The 20941-nt window shown below is 39.0% G+C and overlaps 1 protein-coding gene across 1 annotated transcript in view; it reads right to left on the reverse strand.

Annotated features, from left to right (window-relative positions):
• Positions 1 to 964: 964 nt before the first annotated feature.
• SUMF1 (sulfatase modifying factor 1) overlaps positions 965 to 20941 on the reverse strand; it is a 93022-nt gene continuing 73045 nt past the window's right edge. The window contains exons 8-9 of the mRNA XM_043587978.1: positions 12703 to 12762; positions 965 to 2087 (exon numbers count right to left, since the gene is read on the reverse strand). Coding sequence (XP_043443913.1) covers positions 1977 to 2087; positions 12703 to 12762 — 171 coding nt within the window. The 3' untranslated portion in view covers positions 965 to 1976. The remainder of the gene's footprint in view (positions 2088 to 12702; positions 12763 to 20941) is intronic.

Below are 20941 nucleotides of genomic sequence, written 5' to 3' on the forward strand. Positions count from 1 at the left end.
GGCTGTCTATAGTTTGGTGTACTTGTTGGTTAATAACCTAGAAATGTGGTTCTTAAGGCTTTTTGGGATTTAATTTTAAATGCTTCCCAATATTATGCTGCTGCTAAAAATCAATTGTGAAGACTAAGCCAAAACACACCCAAAAATATTTATGCTATATAACATTCATTAACAAGAATCTAAATATACACACTAAAAACATAACTGTGTTAAGAAAAATTCAAGCAGGTGGGAGGTAACAAGTAAAACAAAAACTGTACTTGAGTAGTGATGACTTTAAGAATAAAACACCTTATTTTTTACATTAGCTTTTTCAATTAAGCAAGTGCATTTTTTGTTTGTTTTGCCTGGAATTCATCATCAGTTGGTAAAAGTTTGCAGAGAAACATTTTGTATCCACAAACTGACAGATTAACAAATATAGCTGAACACCCCAGCAACATGATTGTTTTTTAAGACAAGTGTTTTAATGTTAGGTGGCTATGTATGAAAGCAGCAATCAAGTGTTGTTGGAATACTTATGAGTATTATCTGACTTAATTTTTGAACACTGACATAAAGATGAGCCATTTCTTTCAAATGACCCGTCTTTTTGGGGTCTTCAAGGGCTGGGGAATCAGGATGGGATCCTGATGAAGGGTCATCTGGTTGAGAACCATCGCTTTAGAACAAGGTGCTCTCCTGACAAGCGAAACTGTCGGGTTTTTCGGGACCACCAACCGAGGCAAACGCCCCTGCCTCTGCCCCATCTACTGAGGCACAAAGAAGCAAGGTTATAATAAGGTTCCTGGCCAAATGGTTTTGCTTTCTGGAACAAAAATTCCCGCAAACTGCTCACACATCAAAGTTGTCAAGTATCCAATGGACATGAAAGCTTTATAGCAAACAAAATACATACATGTCACAAAGACATTTCTTTAAAAGAAAACACAATGGAGAGAAACAAGAGGAGAAGGAAGCCTCCTTTAGCAGATACCAGTTTATTCGACATAGTGCAGGATTCAGAGCATCTGATATTCCACAGCCAACAAGATGTCCTACTTCCCTATTATAAAATACTGGATACCCTGAATAGAGTTAATTCAAGGTTCTCTTTCCTCTTCTCCTCCATCTAGAATTAAACATTTCTTCATGTAGCATACATTTCACATTCACCGAAGGCTTTGGGGAGAGGGGGGGATATAGGGCTTATAACCGCCCCCCTGAACCAAAGGCACTTAATGTTAAAAGATAAAGCACAGTAGAGTCACCCCACAGACATTCCTGCATGTTCAGACTGCTGAACTTGAGTGCACTACCAGGGGCCCACGTGGGATTCATCCTAACCATGTAAAAGACACTGATTTCCTTGAAAACACAAAGTGCAGTATGAATATAAAGACTCATCACCATCACCTTTTCCACCACCCCATCCTTTTCTCAAAATAATACATAAGAGAACTCTTATTTTACATGATTAGTATTACCCAAGGTTCACACATGGAAAAAAATAGCTAAAAAATAATCTGTCATAAACTCTTACTATGAAATCACAATAGAATCTAATATACGCATAGAATTTGTCGGAGAAGGCCTCAGAGATCATGCTGTGCATCCGCCCCACTGGATAGAGGAGGTCACGGAGGCTCCAGAAGGTCAAGGGTGGGACCCTGAGGTCTAGCCCTGGTGGCAGAGCCTGGGAAGAACCCATGCCTTCTGAAGTTTAGCCCAGGGTCTCCTTCACCCCCTTTCTCTTTGAGAGACTCTCCAAACTCAAGCACAGCGATGATCTCCAGAAGTGCGCCACACCATAAAGCACGCACACTGACACAGGTCAGCAGTCTGGTCCTGCGAGGCAGCTCCTTTGGCCCCTGGGCAGGTATGTAACCCAGCTCGGAGTGGGGATTCTTCACTCGAGGTTGGTTGTTCAGCGTTCTGAGGAAAGCCAAGGGCGGGGCAGACGTGACTTCTGGGCGTAGGAAGGCTCTTCGTGGCTCTTAGCCCGTGGTGGGCTGACGGTCGGCCGCACAGCGGAAGCCCAGGTTGGAAGCAGAGCTGTCGGGTGTGTTCTGGCTTCGAGCGGCACAGCGGTACCGATAGCAGTAGGACTGAGCAGAGACGAAGGGAAAGGGGAGAGTGCTTAGTTTCTCGCTTAAAGGCTCTAAACTGTCAGATGCATGTTGCACCCGAGCACCAGCTACTGGGAAGTCATGCCTACCTGTAGACAGGGCTTCCCAGCGCCCCGCCCCACCCCAAACACCCCCTCGGGCCTACTTGGCACGTATGTTTTCAAGAGGGCAGCACGTCCAGAGTTTGACCAGTAGTTACCTTATAAACAGAGACACGGTGCAAGGATGCTAGTACCAGCATTGCTTAGAACAGTTAAAAAAAAAAAAAAAAAGGAACAACCGATGACTACAGAGGTTATGCACATCCACAAGCTGGATTACTCAGCAGTCATTAAAAGTCATGTTTTTTATGTAATACTTAATGACACAGGAGATTCTCGCGATACACACACAGTTAAATGAAAGAGTCAGAATGCAAAACTGTGTGTGTGGTATGATCTCAAGCTACACAATTATATACGTCAAGGAAACAAGACTGATGATTCAAAACGGACCACAATATATTTGCGCAGTGGAGTTTCAAATTTCCCACAATAAGTGTATGTTACTTTTATAATTTGAAAAGTTATTTTTACATTTACAGTATATGACATTAAAGCAAAAAGTAAAGCTAAATGGCAATCAAGGAAATATTAATTATGAGTACCATTAACATATTAAATATTCAACAGACTGGCAAAAAATAATTTTATTTATTTAGTTATTTTTAATTTATATCCAAGTTAGTTAGCATATAGTGCAATAATAATTTCAGGAGCAGAATCCAGTGATTCATCCCCTACGTATAACACCCAGTGCTCCTCCCAACAAGTGTCTTCTTTAATGCCCCTTACCCATTTAGCCCATCCCCCCACCCACAACCCCTCCAGCAACCCTCAGTTTGTTCTCTGTATTTAAGAGTCTCTTAGTTTTGTCCCCCGCCCTGTTTATTATTTTTGCTTCCCTTCCCTTATGTTCATCTGTTTTGCATCTTAAATTCCTCATATGAGCAAAATCATGTGATATTTGTCTTCCTCTGACTGGTTAATTTCACTTAGCATAATGCCCTCTAGTTCCATCCACGTAGCTGCAAATGGCAAGATTTCATTCTTTTTGATTCAGATTGGCAAAAATTAAAAAACAAGCCTAGGAACATAAAAAGTATGAAAGGCTGTGAAAAACATTTTTTGAAATACACTGCTTTTGGATTGGCTACACACTGCTGTGTGTGGATGTTTTGTATCTGTTTTCTTTTACAGGGACAGAGAACACATATATACATGTGCACAAACACACACACACAGACACTGAGCACCTAGTACACATCAGGCACATTAGATACTTCAAGTGTTATTTCATTTAATCATAACAGCACAGAGGAATTAAATGAGTCATCTAAGATGACACAGTTGTTGAAGGAAGCAGAATTTGAACCCAGGTCTGACCATGGCGCATATGCCTCCGAGGCAAGATTCTATACTCCTAGATGGAAAGACAGCACATCTCATGCTCCTCTCCCACCTCTAATGCATTCATCCTGCACGTACATGCATACTTGCACAAATAAGAAGGACTAACACTCATGGATGGGCACCTAGTAGGTATTCAGTGAATAACCACAGCTGACTTACATCAAAAGTTTCCACATTCCAAAAACAACCATGCACAGAACTCTCATATCCTAGGACTGTACTTTGATCCAAACAACAGAGAATGAAAATAAACTAGTTATCTTGTGTAGCATGAGCATTAATGCTGAGTCGGCCCAGTGAAACTAAAGCGTCTGCCAGGTTACAGAAACTACTACACAAAGAAACTTTGGGACTCAGGAAGGAGAGATCATTGGGGGGGGGGGGGGGGGCCGGGGGGGAGGCATGGGGGAAATAGGTCTGCATGAAAGAGGTTTTTATTTTTTTCTGAATTCTTACTCTCCTTTCTCAAACAGAAGGTGAGTGTTTCTAACCTGCATAAAAATGATCTCTTGAGGTGCCTGGTTGGCTCAGTTAGTTAAGCTGAGATCTTGATTTCAGCTCAGATCATGATCTCACAGTTGTTGAGATTGAGCCCCTCATCAGGCTCTGTGTTGAGCATGGAACCTACTTGGGATTCTCACTCTCTCCTTCTGCCCCTCCTCTCTCTCAAATCAAAAAAACATTAAAAACATTTATTAATTAAAAATTAAAAAAATTATCTCCAAAGCTGCCACAGAAATTCTCCAGAGTACATCTATCATAAAAAGAAAGACAAAGTGGTTTGTCTTCCATAGATAGTGAAACAGTAGCAACCAATTTTCTCATTTTCCCTGTGGTCAGTGAGGAATATAACATATTACCAATACTCAGGCAGAGAGAGGGAAGATGAATAAAAAAATATACCTGGAAGAGTGAAAAGCTGATGGCATCTGCTATACTGCCTGTGCCTGGCGTGCAGCTCTAAAATGTCTAGTTTATCAGCAGCAGAAGCCTCATCCCACAGAGGCCCTACTCACCAGGCTGCTGTCAAGCAGTGCTTTGGTATTTCTAGAATCAAATTCCCGGGGACAATCCAGGACTCTGTGCTACCAACTATGTGTAGTGAATTTGACACTGGAGCAAGAATCGAATTCAGGGAGAGGCAGGCATCTAGACATGGATATTCTTGTTCCATAACTGCACCACACACGGCAGAAAACAAGCAAGCACTTCCTGATTGCCTGCTGTGCACAGCCTAGAGGAAGCCTGACCGTACGCATGGTCCTGTCCTGCTGCAGATCACAGGCTGGTTGCGGAAACAATGGCTGTACATCAAACGGTGATAAAACAGGCTAGGGTTAAAAGAGTCTGAGGTTTTTTGTTTTTTGTTTTTGGGGTTTTTATTTTGTTTTGTTTTGTTTTTTTACTAATTCAGGTGAAGGAATTGTCCCTTGTAGAATGCCAAAGTCTTTAGTAAAGACTTCTAGAAGGCAAAACCAGGCCATGGCTGGATTGACATAATTACAGCAGTGGTCTTCTGACTTGAGTATACATTTAAGAATAGCCTGAAGACAATCAAAAAGAATGAAATCTTGCCATTTGCAACAATGTGGATGGAACTAGAATGTATTAGGCTAAGTGAAATAAGTCAGAGAACAACTATATGATTTTGCTCATATGTGGAATTTAAGAAACAATAAAATAGGGGAAGGGAAGCAAAAATAACAGAGAGGAAGACAAACCATAAGAGACTCTTAAATAGAGACAACAAATTGAGGGTTGTTGGAGGGGTGCTGGATGAGGGGATGGGCTAAATGGGCAATGAGAATTAAGGAGGGCCTTGTTGGAATGAGCATGGGGTGTCATATGTAAGTGATGACTCACTAAATTCTACTCCTGAAATCATTATTACACTATTATGTTAACTAACTTGGATTTAAATTTAAAAAAAAAAAAAAAAAAAAAAGAATAGCCTGAAGAGCTTAAGTACCTATTCCCAGGCCAGACACCTAAAGGTTCTGATTCAGTACATGTGGTGCAGAGTCCAAGAATTTGCATTTCTAACAAGCTTTTAGATGCTGCTGATGCTATGGGACCAACAGGCTGCAGTTTGAGCAGCAATGATTTATAGAATTCAGAATGGAAGAAAGAAGGTATATTAAGTAGAGAAGACAATGACATCAGAGGTATGAAAATGGAAAAATTCAGGCAATTTAAGGGGATAGCAAGGCCATAGCCTGATCATGTCAGAGCAGGGTTTATTTACTCATTAAATATCTGAGATTTCACAACATGCTAGATGCTATTCTGGGCACGAGGGATAAGATGGGGAACAAGACAGACAATGCAACTGTCTTCAAGAAGCTTACATTCAACAGGGATTAGTTAGACAATAAATGAATGGATAAATTCAAGATGGTTTCTGGTAGTGGTCAGCTTGGAAGAAAGTAAAATAGGGAGAGAGGAGTGGCACTGACTAGGTGGCTACTTTAGACAAGGTGTCCTGGGAAGGCCTATGTGAGGTGGTGCCAGATGAGCTGAGTTGCCCAAAGGTTTGGAGAACAGTAATTCCAGGCAAAAGCAATCACTGTATAAAGCCAATAAGTGATAAAAAGCAGGAAACATGGGTAAATAGGATGGAGTTACATTACAGGTGGTCTTCTCACCAGAAAGAATTTGGGCTTTATACAAATGGAAATCATGACAACCATTGCACTAATTTATGAAAAGAAAGAGCAAAATCCAAGACGCATTAGCGATTTAACCTCAGGTAAAGCCTTTCTCAGTCTGTCCCCCCATCGATGAAATGGGGCTATTAATGGGAAAATGTCAAAATGCTTCATCTTGAGGCGCCTGGGTGGCTCAGTTGGTTGAGTGTCCCGTCTCACAGGGACAGAGCCTGCTTGGGATTCTCTCTCCCTCTGTCTCTGCCCCTTCCCCACTTGTTCTCTCTCTATACATAAATAAAATAAACATTAAAAGACATTTTTTAAAATCCTTTATCTTCTCTTGACATAAAAAAGCAAAGCATCAGACACATGGAAGTTACTGTAACTGTTACTTTATAATGAACATAACACTCTTAATTATAGAAACTAACTTTGTCTTACCTGACATTTTGGGGTTCATCTGCTTTCTCACTAAAACAAAAGCAATAGCCAGCTTCTCTACAGGTCTTAAAACCTTATGTTGGAAAGATAATACTGCCAGTATCCGAATATGGATTTACAGCTGACCCTTGAACAACATGGGTCTGAACTACACAGTTCCATTTAGGTACAGTTTTTCAATAAATACAGGACTACTGTAAATGTATTTCCTCTTCTCTTTATAATTTTATTATTGTTTTCTTTTCTTTAACTTACTTTAAGAATACAGTATGTAAGGGGAGCCTGGGTGGCTCAGTCGGTTAAGTGTCCGACTTCGGCTCAGGTCATGATCTCCTGGTCCGTGTGTTTGAGCCCCGCGTTGGGCTCTGTGCTGACAGCTCAGAGCCTGGAGCCTGCTTGAGATTCTGTGTCTCCCTCTCTCTCTGCCCCTCCCCCACTCGTGCTCTGTCTCTCCCTCAAAAATAAATAAGCATTGAAAAAAGTTTTTAAAGAATACAGTATGTAATACATATAACACACAAAATGTGTGTTAATCAACTATGTGCTTGATAAGGTTTCCGGTCAACAGGAAGTTACTAGTAGTTAAGTTTGGGGAGAGTTAAAAGTTTTATGTGGCTTTTTGACTGCCTGGGAGGTTGGTGCCCCTAAGTGCTACATTGTTCAAGGGTCAACTGTGCATTTGCTACACAAATGCCAAAGGTATTTGCTATAAAAATGGAAAAATGGGGAATATGTGTAGGAAGGCATGGGACTAAGGTCTTTGTTGGATGGCATATTTCTATATGCAACTTATCCCTCAAATCATATAAAAAACTATTTTAAAATAAGATGTTGTCCATATGCCACAAAACGCAGGCTGTAACAACTCTGACAAACCATGCCTGCCCGGAGCACTGTGTTCAGAAGGAACGTGAGGCTGTGACATAAGATAGTAGAAAAAGATCCATGATATGTAAGAGATTTTTACAACAGCCGTATCTGAAGACCCTGGCACATAATGAATAATTCCATTTGGCGGGGAAAAGAAATAGAAGTGTACCAAAAAGTGTGGGTAAAATACTATCAACAGTTTACTTCAGGAAGCAGGATGAGTGGTTTTTATTTTCATTTTTATGTTTATTAGTTTCTAATTTTCATGTAATGAATGTTTGCTTCTGTAAAACAAACAAGCTTAAAATCAGTGACAACAAAAAGAGCTAGTCTTTATGAGATCACAGCAGACCCTAAAATCTTCCATTAATCTAAATGGCTGTGAAGAATTGAGCCCTAAAAAGCAAGGCTCACTGTAAATTAAAGTTTGGGAGGTCAGGACCACCATAAGAGAGACCGTTCACATCATCATTCCATTTCAAATGAACTCATTCACTCAGCAAACATTTATTAATAAGTAGTTCATTTTAAATTTGAATAATGGGCAACTAATGGAACACATATTTAAAGCAGAAAATGGCCTGATTTTAATGTCCTCATTGCTTTTCCTTTTTTTCCAACTCTACTTTTAGCACCAAAAATGGTTATTAATGATGTTAGGTCTTTTTGAGTGGCTGAAATATGGGTCATTTTACTAATTAAGAACACAGGTAGTGGCAAGGACCTGTATTAGCCCCTTTTCATTAAAATGGATAATTATTGTGTAAAACTGATCTCAATATCTACACTAAGAATGTGATCCTGGACTCAGAAACAATCCATTTAAGATAATGACTTACCAGCCTTGGGGCTCTGAAGTCAAATGGGACAGCAATATGGTTTTTATGAGAAGACAACTTTCAGGAATAAAGGGAAGTTTTAAGGAAATTATAGCTCATTGTGAAAAAAAAAGAAATCATTATATAAAATCACCTCAGCAGAATCCTGGTCTCTCAATTTCACATCCACTGCTCTTGCCATTGACAACTAAATCAACTCCTTTCTTAGTAATCTTCGTGTAAAATGGCAGGAGAGTGAGGATTTCCTCCATATTATGAGTTGGGATAAATACCCCACAGGGATTAGTCTAACAACATCCAAGAACAACAGCTAATATTTCTTGAGTACTTACTATATGAACTGTTCTAAAAAATTCACATGTATTAATTCACTTAGCCCTCCCATTAATCCTCTGAGGAAGGTATTATTCACATCTGCATTGTATACACAGGAAAAATTGAGGCACAGAGATGCTAATAGTGTGCCTAGGGTCACCCGGTTTTGTAAGTGGTGGATCCAAGCCTTTTCAATCCCATTTCAGAGTCTAGGCTCTTAACCCAATGCTGTGTTGACTCATAGTTTTTCATTCTGTGCTCTCTTCTCATTACTAAAGCTGTACTTCAGATGGACTTTCAAAAAGTTATGAATAATCATCAGAGCTTACTTTAATCATGCCAACTAGCTCTGGTCCATGATCAAAAGTAAGTCCTCTTCTAAGCAGGGTGATTTTTTTCGAAATGAACTTCAACATTTTTTTTTCTTTACAGCAATTTCCTTTCTTTTACTGATCTTCACCTATGCCAAAAGAATCATTTCAAGGATTCTGCCTCTCAAGTTAGTTCATTGGTTGGCTCCTTATTCAAAAGGAGAGGGGAAAAAACAATCTAATGATAACAAACATGATGGTTAATGATGATGGTATTAGTCATGCTTATATACTTGGTCCATTCTTTACTCATAAGAACCATACAGTAGGTGCAATTATAGTGTGCATTTTACAAACGTGAAAACTGAGGCTGAGAAAGGATAAGTAATTTTCCTAAGACAACGGACTAGCAAGAAGTTATAGAACTCCAACTCAGATCTAATTTCAGAGTCTATAGCTCAATAATTTAATAATAGCTGCCACTCTTAATCTAGTGGAAAGGATAAGTGCTCTGAAAGCAATTCACAGCCAACACTGTGTTGTTTCTCCTGACAGACTGATGTTAATTACCTCCATCATCTACAATTAACTTGACCAAGATCCTAGAGCTACTGTTTTTGTTTTTGTTTTTGTTTTTCTGAAAAATCCCATGGATCTAACCATGTTTTGTTACTCTGCTATTCCTCTTCTAGAATACTCTATCACTCTGAGCATAACTAAATTAAAATTTATCTTGCAAGTAGATTAAGAAAAGCTAAAGATATGTAATATAAGCTCTAAATGAAACCCTAAAATTTTAAGACAAAGAGTTTTAGCTAATAAACCAAAGGAGAGAGAATAGAGCGATAACAAATGCTTAACCAAAAGAGGTCAAAAACAGAGAAAAGAAACAGATGAGACAAAAAAGACTAAAAATATCAAAAGGGCAAATTTAAATTCAGCCATATCAATAATCACATTAAATATAAATGGACAAACAGCAGGGCAGAGATTTTGCCAGTAAATTCAACAACTCAGATGAAATAAACAAATTCCTTAAAGACACAAATTCCCAGAGATTAATCAAGAGGAAATATAATCTGCATAACCTTGTAGCTATTAACTAAATTAATTTTATGGTTACAACTCTACTCCTAAATGGTTTCCCTGGGGTGGGGGAATTCTATCAAACATTTAAGGAAGAAATACTGCTAATTCTACATGAACTATTCCAGAAAATTGAAGATAAGGGAATATTTACCAATTCAATTTATAAATCCAACAGTACACTGATTCCAAAACCCGACAAGAAAACAAGAGACCAATACCAACCATGAACATATATGCAAAAATGCTCAACATTTTAACAAACTGAATCCATAATTTATACATAATATAATACATCATACCTAATGATAATACATCATACCTAAATTAGCACACTCTAGGAAGGCAAAGATGGTTTAACATCTGAAAACTGAAAATCTATGAATGTATTCACCATATTAACAGAGTGAAAAAGAAAAACCATACAAACATCTCAACAGCTGCAGAAAAGGCATCCAGCAAAATTTATATCTATTTCTGATAAAAATTCTCAAGAAGCTAGGAATAGAAGGAAACTTCCTTGAACTTATACAGAACATCTCTGAAAACACTATAGCTAATATAACTAATTTTGAAAAGTTGATTTTTTATCCCCTTAAGATAAAAAATGAGGCAAAAATGTCTGTTCTTACCAGTCATATTCAATACTATACTGAAGGTTCTAGCTAATGCAATACAGCAAGAAAAAAGTAATAAATATTTTAAAAGAAGTAAAATTGTCTATATTCACAGATGATATAACCAGCTATGCAGAAAAACCAACAGAATCTACAAAAACATTACTAGTACAAATGAGTTGACAAAGGTTGCAGAACACAAGATAAACCAATTATACCATGTATATTTATTTATTAAAAACATGTATTAGGATAAAAAATATTTTAAAAATAATAAACTGAGAAGCTTATGAAAATAAGCAAATAATATTAAATGTTAAAGTAAACACATTCATATGCATGGCAATGAAATACATTTAGTGTTCACACTTAAATGTTTTTTACAAGCTTCATTTTCTCTTACTTTCTTGAGGGAAAATCTTCTGGTCCTCAATTCTTACAGAGTAAATGGATTCTCAATTTTTAAAAGTGCCATATGTCAGAAACACAACTGGAGGTAATTAAGGTTTTGAGATACTATTCTTCAAAGAGAAATTCACCTGTTTTTCATGGAATTCCATTTCCCCAGTAAGAGGATTCAATATACTTGTAGTAACAGCTTGAATAAGAGAAAAAATCTGGGACTAAAGACTAATGTATGTGAACATGACCTAGGGCAATGTTTTTATTTCAAGTTAAAATTAGAATTGTAAAGATAAATTTCTATGCATCTTGTTATAAATGTAGGTGTAAAGCATAAAATAAACTCAATTATAAACCTCACTTAAATAACTGGATTAAAATTTTTAAGAAATACAGAAGACACACACAATCTACAGAGATTCTCTTAAAAACATTTTTTTATGTTTATTTATTTTTGAGAGAAAGACAGAGTGTGAGTGGGGAGGAGCAGACAGAGAGGGAGACATAGAATCTGAAGCAGGTTCCAGGCTCTGAGCTGTCAGCACAGAACCCAAGGTGGGGCTTGAAACCACGAACTGCGAGATCATGACCTGAATCAAAATCAGATGCTCAACTGACTGAGCCACCCAGGCACCCCCAGAGATTCTCTATAGACTAGTGGTTTCCAAACTTTGCAGAATGTTTTAAACCCCTTGAGACCTTTAAAATCCTGAAGCCCAGGCCACACTCCAGAGAAATCAAAATGAAGTGAGTGGGGAAACAGGCAACAGTCTTTTTTATGGATCCCAGATGATTATAACATGCAATAAAGTTTGAGAACCACAGTTTTAAGGTAAAGTTTGATAGTACATCCATCGTTAAATTAGTAACTTAACGTGGAGCCCTGATAGGTTGTTTTAAGTCTCTAACTGCCTGGACTGACTGAATTACCATAGGAAACTTCTTGTAATAACCATCTGCAAAATGCCATCTTTGCATAGGGATAGAAAGAAGCTCAAGTGTTGGAGATACTAAAAATATATGATTTAAAGAAAAAAGGGAGAGGTGGTATTCAATTTCCAAACTCCTTAAAAAGGTTATTCATGAAACACCAACTCACGCTGACTACCCAAGAACAACCAGTTCTGACACTGAAATCATAGCCCAAAGAGCAGAAACACTCTCTGAGATTGATGCTTATTTCATAGAGCACACACATTATACCTAGAACATTTGTGATGTTTCCATTCCAGTACAGCACAATCCACCCTCCATTTCTAACCCTACCTTAATCTCCACAGAGTATCCAGATATAATCTCAAATAAATTAAGGGTGTACTTCCAAATAAGCATGCTGGAAATAGTATATAGCCCATCCTGGTTCAGGGGACAATAAAGGTCTCTCAAAGGGATCAAGTTTCAACAGATGGAATTTGGTTAACAAAAGATTCACAACCTCTGCTGTTTTTCCCCATGCCTGTGTCCAAATTTGAGATGACTATTTTTTTTTTTTTTTTGGTTTTGATGAAGATAGGTATATATTCACAGAAGTGATGGGACATTTTAGGGCTAATGACAGTGGTTCCATTAATGAGCTGTGAGTACACCAAAACAGAATGTAATGACTTGACTCACCTTATGGCACATGTAGGATCCACCTTTCTTCACCCGGTCTTTCCCAGAAGGGGGGCCTTTCTGTGGATTAAGAGAACTCATTAGCCCAGAGAACACAGATGCTCCTCACAGACTGGCGGAGAGTTCATTTTAGTCCAACCAGCTCTTCCATAGCTGCCTTAACTTTCTATGTGCTTTTCCACCTGTGGGCAGAAAACCCATGAACCCATGCACCCTGAACCCATGCACCTTCCCAAATGCCCACCTCTCCAAATCCTACCCATCCTTTAAGGTCCCGCTCAGGTTCCCACTTTGATAAAATCTTTATGACTATAGTAAGCAATCTCACCTCTAAACCCCTGTAATAGCATTTCTCACCTAGATGACTAACAAGCTGCTTGGCAGTATCTTTTATATCACCTTCTCAAGCTGATATGCAAATTTATCCTGCATAACAACTGACTTGTTCAACTAGACTGGCTAGTCTCTTTGAATTATGTTTTTATAATCCTACTGTGTAACACCTAGTAAACCCTTTGCTGACTGAAGAAATTTGCCTTTTATCTTTTAAAAAAAATTTAGGTCAGGTTTATTGAGGTATAATTTACGTACAGTAAACTTTAACCTTGTTAAGCCTTTTTAAATGCACATGCCTGATGAATTTTGACAAATGTATAGGCATGTAACCACCACCACAATCAAAATATAGAACACAGTTTATCTTTTCCAAAAAGATGTATATAGTGCTTACTATGAACAAAGCATGGATGCAAATATTAACCCCTGTAATCTCCGTAACAACTTTTTTTTAAGATTTTAGTTTTAAGTAATCTCTGTACTCAACATGGGGCTCAAACTCACAACCCCAAGGTCAAGAGTCACATGATCCACCAACTGAGCCAGCCAGGTACCCCACTCTATAACAACATCTTTTTTTTTTTTATTTTTTAATGTTTGTTTATTTTTGAGAGAGACAAAATGTGAGTGAGGGAGGGGCAGAAAGAGAGGGAGACACGGAATCCGAAGCAGGCTCCAGGCTCTGAAGTGTCAGCACAGAGCCCGGACACAGGGCTTGAACTCATGAACCGTGAGATCATGACCTGAGCCAAAGCCAGACACTTAACTGACTGAGTCACCCAGGCGCCCCTCCATAACAACTTCTGATGTAAGTTAAGCAAGTGGCAGAACAAGGATTCACACCCAGGCAGCTGGTTTGAGTCCATTACACTCCCTGTAATGGGACCAGAAATGGAGGAAATTGGACAATCCCTAAGAGGAGGCAAGAACACACAGTGACTACCACTGTAATGAAAATTGAAGCCAGAAACAGCCAGCCAAGAGGTAAGACTATTTTTTCTAAGGAGAGCTTTGGATAGAAGTGCACTGGAAATGAACATCCTAAAACTTCAGTTGCCAGGATAAAAGGGCCTCAACATCAGATTAGCCATGCAAAGAACATCTGAGAAGTACCAATAACCTCCTACAAACCAGAACCACATACGGGAAGTTTGGGGGCTACAAGGATCTTTTTGCTTTTCCCCTATTATGCAAAAAAAATCAACTAATCACACAGCTGCCTACTTTTTGTCTACTGAACACAAGAGATGGTTGAGTAATGCTGCCTATCTTAGTTTTCCTTTTTCTTGACAACTACTTGTCTAGTGTCAAGGGCTCAGACAAAAGTGGCAGAAGTTAAAAGAATCATGTTTTCTCCAAGCATGGTTAACACACTGACTTGCAATTTTTTTTTTGAAGTTAAAGATTTTTTTTAATTTTTTCAATAAATGAAATTTATTGTCAAATTGGTTTCCATACAACACCCAGTGCTCATCCCAAAAGGTGCCCTCCTCAATACCCATCACCCACCCTCCCCTCCCTCCCACCCCCCATCAACCCTCAGTTTGTTCTCAGTTTTTAACAGTCTCTTATGCTTTGGCTCTCTCCCACTCTAACCTCTTTTTTGTTTTTTTCCTTCCCCTCCCCCATGGGTTTCTGTTAAATTTCTCAGGATCCACATAAGAGTGAAACCATATGGTATCTGTCTTTCTCTGTATGGCTTATTTCACTTAGCATCACACTCTCCAGTTCCATCCACGTTGCTACAAAGGGCCATATTTCATTCTTTCTCATTGGCACGTAGTACTCCATTGTGTATATAAAACACAATTTCTTTATCCATTTGTCAGTTGGTGGACATTTAGGCTCTTTCCATAATTTGGCTATTGTTGAGAGTGCTGCTATAAACATTGGGGTACAAGTGCCCCTATGCATCAGTACTCCTGTATCCCTTGGGTAAATTCCTAGCAGTACTATTGCTGGATCATAGGGTAAATCTATTTTCAATTTTTTGAGGAAACTCCACACTGTTTTCCAGAGTGGCTGTACTAGTTCGCATTCCCACCAACAGTGCAAGAGGGTTCCTGTTTCTCCACATCCTCTCCAGCATCTATAGTCTCCTGATTTGTTCATTTTGGCCACTCTGGCGTGAGGTGATATCTGAGTGTGGTTTTGATTTGTATTTCCCTGATGAGGAGCGACGTTGAGCATCTTTTCATGTGCCTGTTGGCCATCCGGATGTCTTCTTTAGAGAAGTGTCTATTCATGTTTTCTGCCCATTTCTTCACTGGATTATTTGTTTTTCGGGTATGGAGTTTGGTGAGCTCTTTATAGATTTTGGATACTAGCCCTTTATCTGATATGTCATTTGCAAATATCTTTTCCCATTCCGTTGGTTGCCTTTTAGTTTTGTTGATTATTTCCTTTGCTGTGCAGAAGCTTTTTATCTTCATAAGTTCCCAGGAGTTCATTTTTGCTTTTAATTCCCTTGCCTTTGGGGATGTGTCAAGTAAGAAATTGCTACGGCTGAGGTCAGAGAGGTCTTTTCCTGCTTTCTCCTCTAGGGTTTTGATGGTTTCCTGTCTCACATTCATTTTGAGTCCTTTATCCATTTTGAGTTTATTTTTGTGAATGGTGTGAGAAAGTGGTCTAGTTTCAACCTTCTGCATGTTGGTGTCCAGTTCCCCCAGCACCATTTGTTAGACTGTCTTTTTTCCATTGGTTGTTCTTTCCTGCTTTGTCAAAGATCAGTTGGCCATATATTTGTGGGTCTAGTTCTGGGGTTTCTATTCTATTCCATTGGTCTATGTGTCTGTTTTGGTGCCAATACCATGCTGTCTTGATGATGACAGCTTTGTAGTAGAGGCTAAAGTCTGGGATTGTGATGCCTCCTGCTTTGGTCTTCTTCTTCAAAATTACTTTGGCTATTCGGGGCCTTTTGTGGTTCCATATGAATTTTAGGATTCCTTGTTCTAGTTTCAAGAAGAATGCTGGTGCAATTTTGATTGGGATTGCATTGAATGTGTAGATAGCTTTGGGTTGACTTGCAAATTTTAACTATGTGGTCAGAAGTTCATGTTTTCTAAGCATTTCCAGGTACTTAGAAACAGTCACAGACTAAGCCACTGTCTATTCTTCATTCCACTGCAGGGTCGCAGTATTTCCATGGCCTTAAATGCTTAATGTTACATTAACAAACTTTTAGGACTTGATCTCACCAACTGTGAAATCATGACCTAAGCCAAAATCCAGAGTCAGTTGCTTAACCGACTGAACCACCCAGGTGCCCCCAAAACTGGAAGTTCTAAATGTCTGCCCCAATAATCCCAAAAGGCCAAGGTGCAGCTAAAGTTCTCAGGAAAAGAGATAAAGAAGCAATCTCTGAGTGTCAGTGCAGGGGAATATATCTTCATTCAAAACACGCAGGAAGGCATGAAGGCCGTCAATAATGAAAAATCCACACAAGATACCACAGAACCCTCATCAGTACGACTGGCTTACTGAATGAGAAACAAGCCTGCAGGAAGGAAGGTGGCCAACGTGCTCAAGGCCTGCCAAGATGTATTTCATAAGAGAACTAACAACGACATTTTGTGTAGTCAGGAAAGACACTTCCTTGTCCCTCCTTTTTATACCCAACACAATGACAAGGGAAAAAACAGAAAGGACAGAGTTGGACAAATTTTCATCAGTCAGCAAAGAGTCAAATAGCACTACTATTAAACATGCTGTTTGATAAAGTCCACAGTGTGGACTACTAAACAGCTATTAAAAAGAATGAGGCATGAGGCATTTCTGTAAGAGTCTATTGCACTATCACTTTTGCTTAGAACATAACACGGAATCAAGCATTTATTCTGATTTTCTTATACATGGTGTCCCAGTGGGGAGTTGGTTACCCGGAGCGAGCATCTGACCCTGGGGCACAGGAGGATGCCACGTGGGCCACTCCTCGCTGGTAACACATTCATCTACGTCTTCATTCTCATTCAGTTCAGTGCACTGTTTGATTTACCTCGAGGCTTGCCCTATGACCCATGGATTATTTAGAAGTGTGTTGTTTAGTTTCTAAGTGTTTGGAGATTTTCCTATTTTGTTTCTGTTATGGATTTCCAGTGTGACTCCACTGTTGCTGGAAACTATACTTTATACAATTAAAACTTTTTAAATGTACTGAGGTTTATATGATGGTATGGGATGTGGTCTCCATTGGTATATTTTCCATGACTACTTGAATGGATATTCTGCTGTTGTAGGGTAATTGTTCTAGAAATCTTGGTTAGATCCTATCCACTGATTGTATCACTGTTATTTTATGTCCTTGCTGATTTTCTATGTAATTATACTATCAATTGTTGAGAAAGGGGCATGAAAGTTTCCAGCTACAATTGTGGATTGGTCTATTTCTTCTTGAATGTTCTGTTAAATTAGTTTTTGCTTCATATGTCTCAGCTGTATTCAATGGTATATACACATTTAGTATTACTATTTCCTGGGGCACCTGGGTGGCTCAGTCAGTTAAGCATCTGACTTTGGCTCAGGTCACGGACCATGAGTTAGAGCCCCACATCAGGCTCTGTGCTGATAGCTCAGAGCCTAGAGACTGCTTCAGATTCTGTGTCTCTCTCTCTCTCTGCCCCTCCCCTGCTCGCGCTCTGTCTCTCTCTCTCTCTCTCTCTCTCTCTCTCTCAAAAATAAACATTAAAAAAAATTCTTAAGTATTTCTATTTCCTCTTGTTGGATTAACCATTTTATCACTATAGAATATCCTTCCTTGACTCTGGAAACTTGCTTTGCTTTAAAGTCTACTTTATAGGAGTGTGTGGGTGGCTCAGTCATTTAAGCTTTCAACTTCAGCTCAGGTCATGATCTCATGGTTCATGGGTTCAAGCCCCATGTCCTATGCTGACAGCTCAGAGCCTGAAGCCTGCTTCAAATTGCCTCCTTCTTTGCCCCTCCCCTGCTCACACTATGTCTGTCTCTCTCAAAAGTAAACATGAAAAATTTTTTGAAGTCTACTTTATGTATTAATAAAGCCATATAGCCATCCCTGCTTTCTTTTGATTAATGTTTGTATCTCTTGTCCCAACATTTAATTTTTTTTTAAGGTTTATTTGTTTTTGAGAGACAGACAGAGTGCTAACAGAGGAGGGGCATAGAGAGAGGGACACACAGAATCCGAAGCAAGCTCCAGGCTCTGAGCTGTCAGCATGGAGTCCAACGCAGGGTTCAAACTCACGAACCATGAGATTATGACCTGAGCCGAAGTTGGACACTTAACTAACTGAGCCACCCAGGTGTCCCCCAACATTTTGTTTTCAGTCCACTTATATCGTTATATTTTAAATGAGTTTCTTGTAGACAGTATATAATTAGGTTATATTTTTTAGTCCCCACTGCCAATCTGTCTCTTAACTGATATATTTAGAGCATGTACTTTTAATGAAATTATTGATATGTTAGAACTGAAATCTACCATTTTGTTGTTTTCTGTCAGTTCTCTATGATTTTGTTTCTGTTTGCTTTTTCCTGTCTTCCTATATATTACCTAAACATTTTTGTTAAGAAATCCATTTTTACTTACCTATAGAGTTTTGAGTGTACATTTATATATATATATATGTGTGTGTGTGTGTGTGTGTGTGTATACATGTATATTGTCACAGTTTTATATATAGATCACAGTTTTATATATAAATCACAGTTTATATCTTATCATTTATATCTACATTACAGATATATATGTGACATGTAAACATATATATAAAACTGTGATGATATAAAACATCAGAGTCTACTGGTGTTATTTTACCAATTCCAGTGAAACATGGGGCACCTGGGTGGCTCAGTTGGTTAATCATCTGACTTTGGCTCAGGTCAAGATCTCAAGGTTAGTGAGTTTGAGCCACAAGTCAGGCTCTATGCTGACAGCTCCGAGTTTGAAGCCTGCTTCGGATTCTGTTTCTCCCTTTCTCTCTGCCCTTCCCCACTCTCTCTCTCTCTCTCTCTCGAAAATAAACATTAAAAAAATAATGTATGAAAGACTTCTTCTAAATTCATTTAGAAACACATCAGACTATGCTATAATTTCTGCTTCAACCATCAAACAAAATTTTTAAAACACGAGAGAAAATGCTTTAAAACTATCATGCCATTTCTTCGGGCCTTTATTAGGATCTCTGATGAGAAGTCCACTGTCATTCGATTTGACTTTTTCCCTATAGGTAAGGTATTCTTTCCTCTGTCTTCTTTCAATATTTTTCTTTGTCTTTTATTTTCAGCAGTTTAATTAGGATGTCTTGGTATGGATTTCTTTGGGATAGTCCTGTTTTGGGTTCACTTAACTTCTTGAACCTACAGGTTTAAGTCTTTCCTCAGTCTGGGAGGTATGCATCCAGTACTAATTTGAGTGCTCCCTCAGCCCCACCCTCTTCTTTCTCTCCTCCAGGACTGCCATGACACAAATGTTAGATCTTTTGTTAAAGTCACATAGGTCCCTGAGGCTCATTCGTTCGCTTATTTTCTCTTTTTTCTTCTGTTGTTCAGAATGGGTACTTTCTTTTATTCTAGTCTCCAGTTCACTGATTTTGTTGTTGTTGTTCTTGCTGTTGCTATTCTGTCCCTCCTATTCTACTTTTGAGCCCATTCACAAAGCTTTTATTTTGGTCATTCTATTTTTCAGCTCTAAATTTTTCATTTGGTTCTCATTTATATCTTCTATTTCTTTCCCGAAGCTTTCCATTTTTCTTTCATTTGTTTCAAGCATGTTCTTAATTGCTCACTGAAGAATCTTTATCATGGCTGCTTTAAAATCTTTGGTGGAAAATTCTAAAACCTCTGCCATCTTAGTGTTAGCATCTACTGTTTCTTTCGTTTGGTTCTGGGTATGATTAAATGATTATTCAGTTGAAACCTGAATACATTTTTATTATGTTGCAAGCCTCTGAATCTTATTTAACCGTGCTGTTTCACCTGGCTTTCTATGACCCACTGGCAGGGGAAGGGAGGGAGGGAGCGATCTCATTATTGCCAGGTGAAAGTAGAAATCCAGGTTCCCCACATGGCTTCCACTGACACCTCAGGAGAGACTCTCGTTATTTACTGGTACATGGAGGGGAGAGCTCTGGTTCCCCACAAAGTCTCCACGTACACCACAGTGAGGGTGGCAGTATTACTGCTTGGAAATGATGAAAGGCCTTGTCCTTACTTTACCTTCTCTGATGCCACCCTGGTGGGGGTATTATGGCACCTCAACACAGAGTCATGAGGGTGCAAGTCTAGGCTCTCCACATGGACTTTGCAGGCTTGGATGAGAACACGATTTTTTATGCAGCGTTTGGATGGAATAGAGTGGTTACTGCCTAAAAGTTTTCTGTATGGTTAGACTACCCCTTTCCTATTTTCTCTTTTAACTAGGTAGAGCAGGCTTTCCTTGGGACTTTATCTATATCTGCTGGCATTTGTAGGTTGCTGGTTTCCTCAGCTCCACTTCTGAGACATATGGATCAAAAAGAAAATGCATGTAACTCACTACCATTTCATTTCTAAGGTCCACAGGTACTCTTCCTTTTTTTCACCTATCTTATTTATTTATTTATTTATTTATTCATTCATTCATTCAGAGAGAGAGAGAGAGAGAGAGAGAGAGAGAGAGAGAGAACATGAGTGGGGTAAGGGCAGTGAGGGAGGGAGAGAGAATTCCAAGCAGGCTCCACACTGTCAGCTTAGAGCCTGATGCAGGACTCAAACACATAAACTGCGAGATTGTGACCCCAGCTGAGATCAAGAGTTGGACACCCAACCGACTGACCCACCCAGGCACCCTTCTTTTCACCTTTCTTACATTTATTTTATTTGTAGTATCCAGAGTTTTAATTACATTTAGTGGGAGGAACAGGGAAATGTATGTCTCCTCCACTTTGCC

The sequence above is a fragment of the Prionailurus bengalensis genome, chromosome A2 (assembly GCF_016509475.1).
Source record: "Prionailurus bengalensis isolate Pbe53 chromosome A2, Fcat_Pben_1.1_paternal_pri, whole genome shotgun sequence".
Classification (NCBI taxonomy): domain Eukaryota; kingdom Metazoa; phylum Chordata; class Mammalia; order Carnivora; family Felidae; genus Prionailurus; species Prionailurus bengalensis.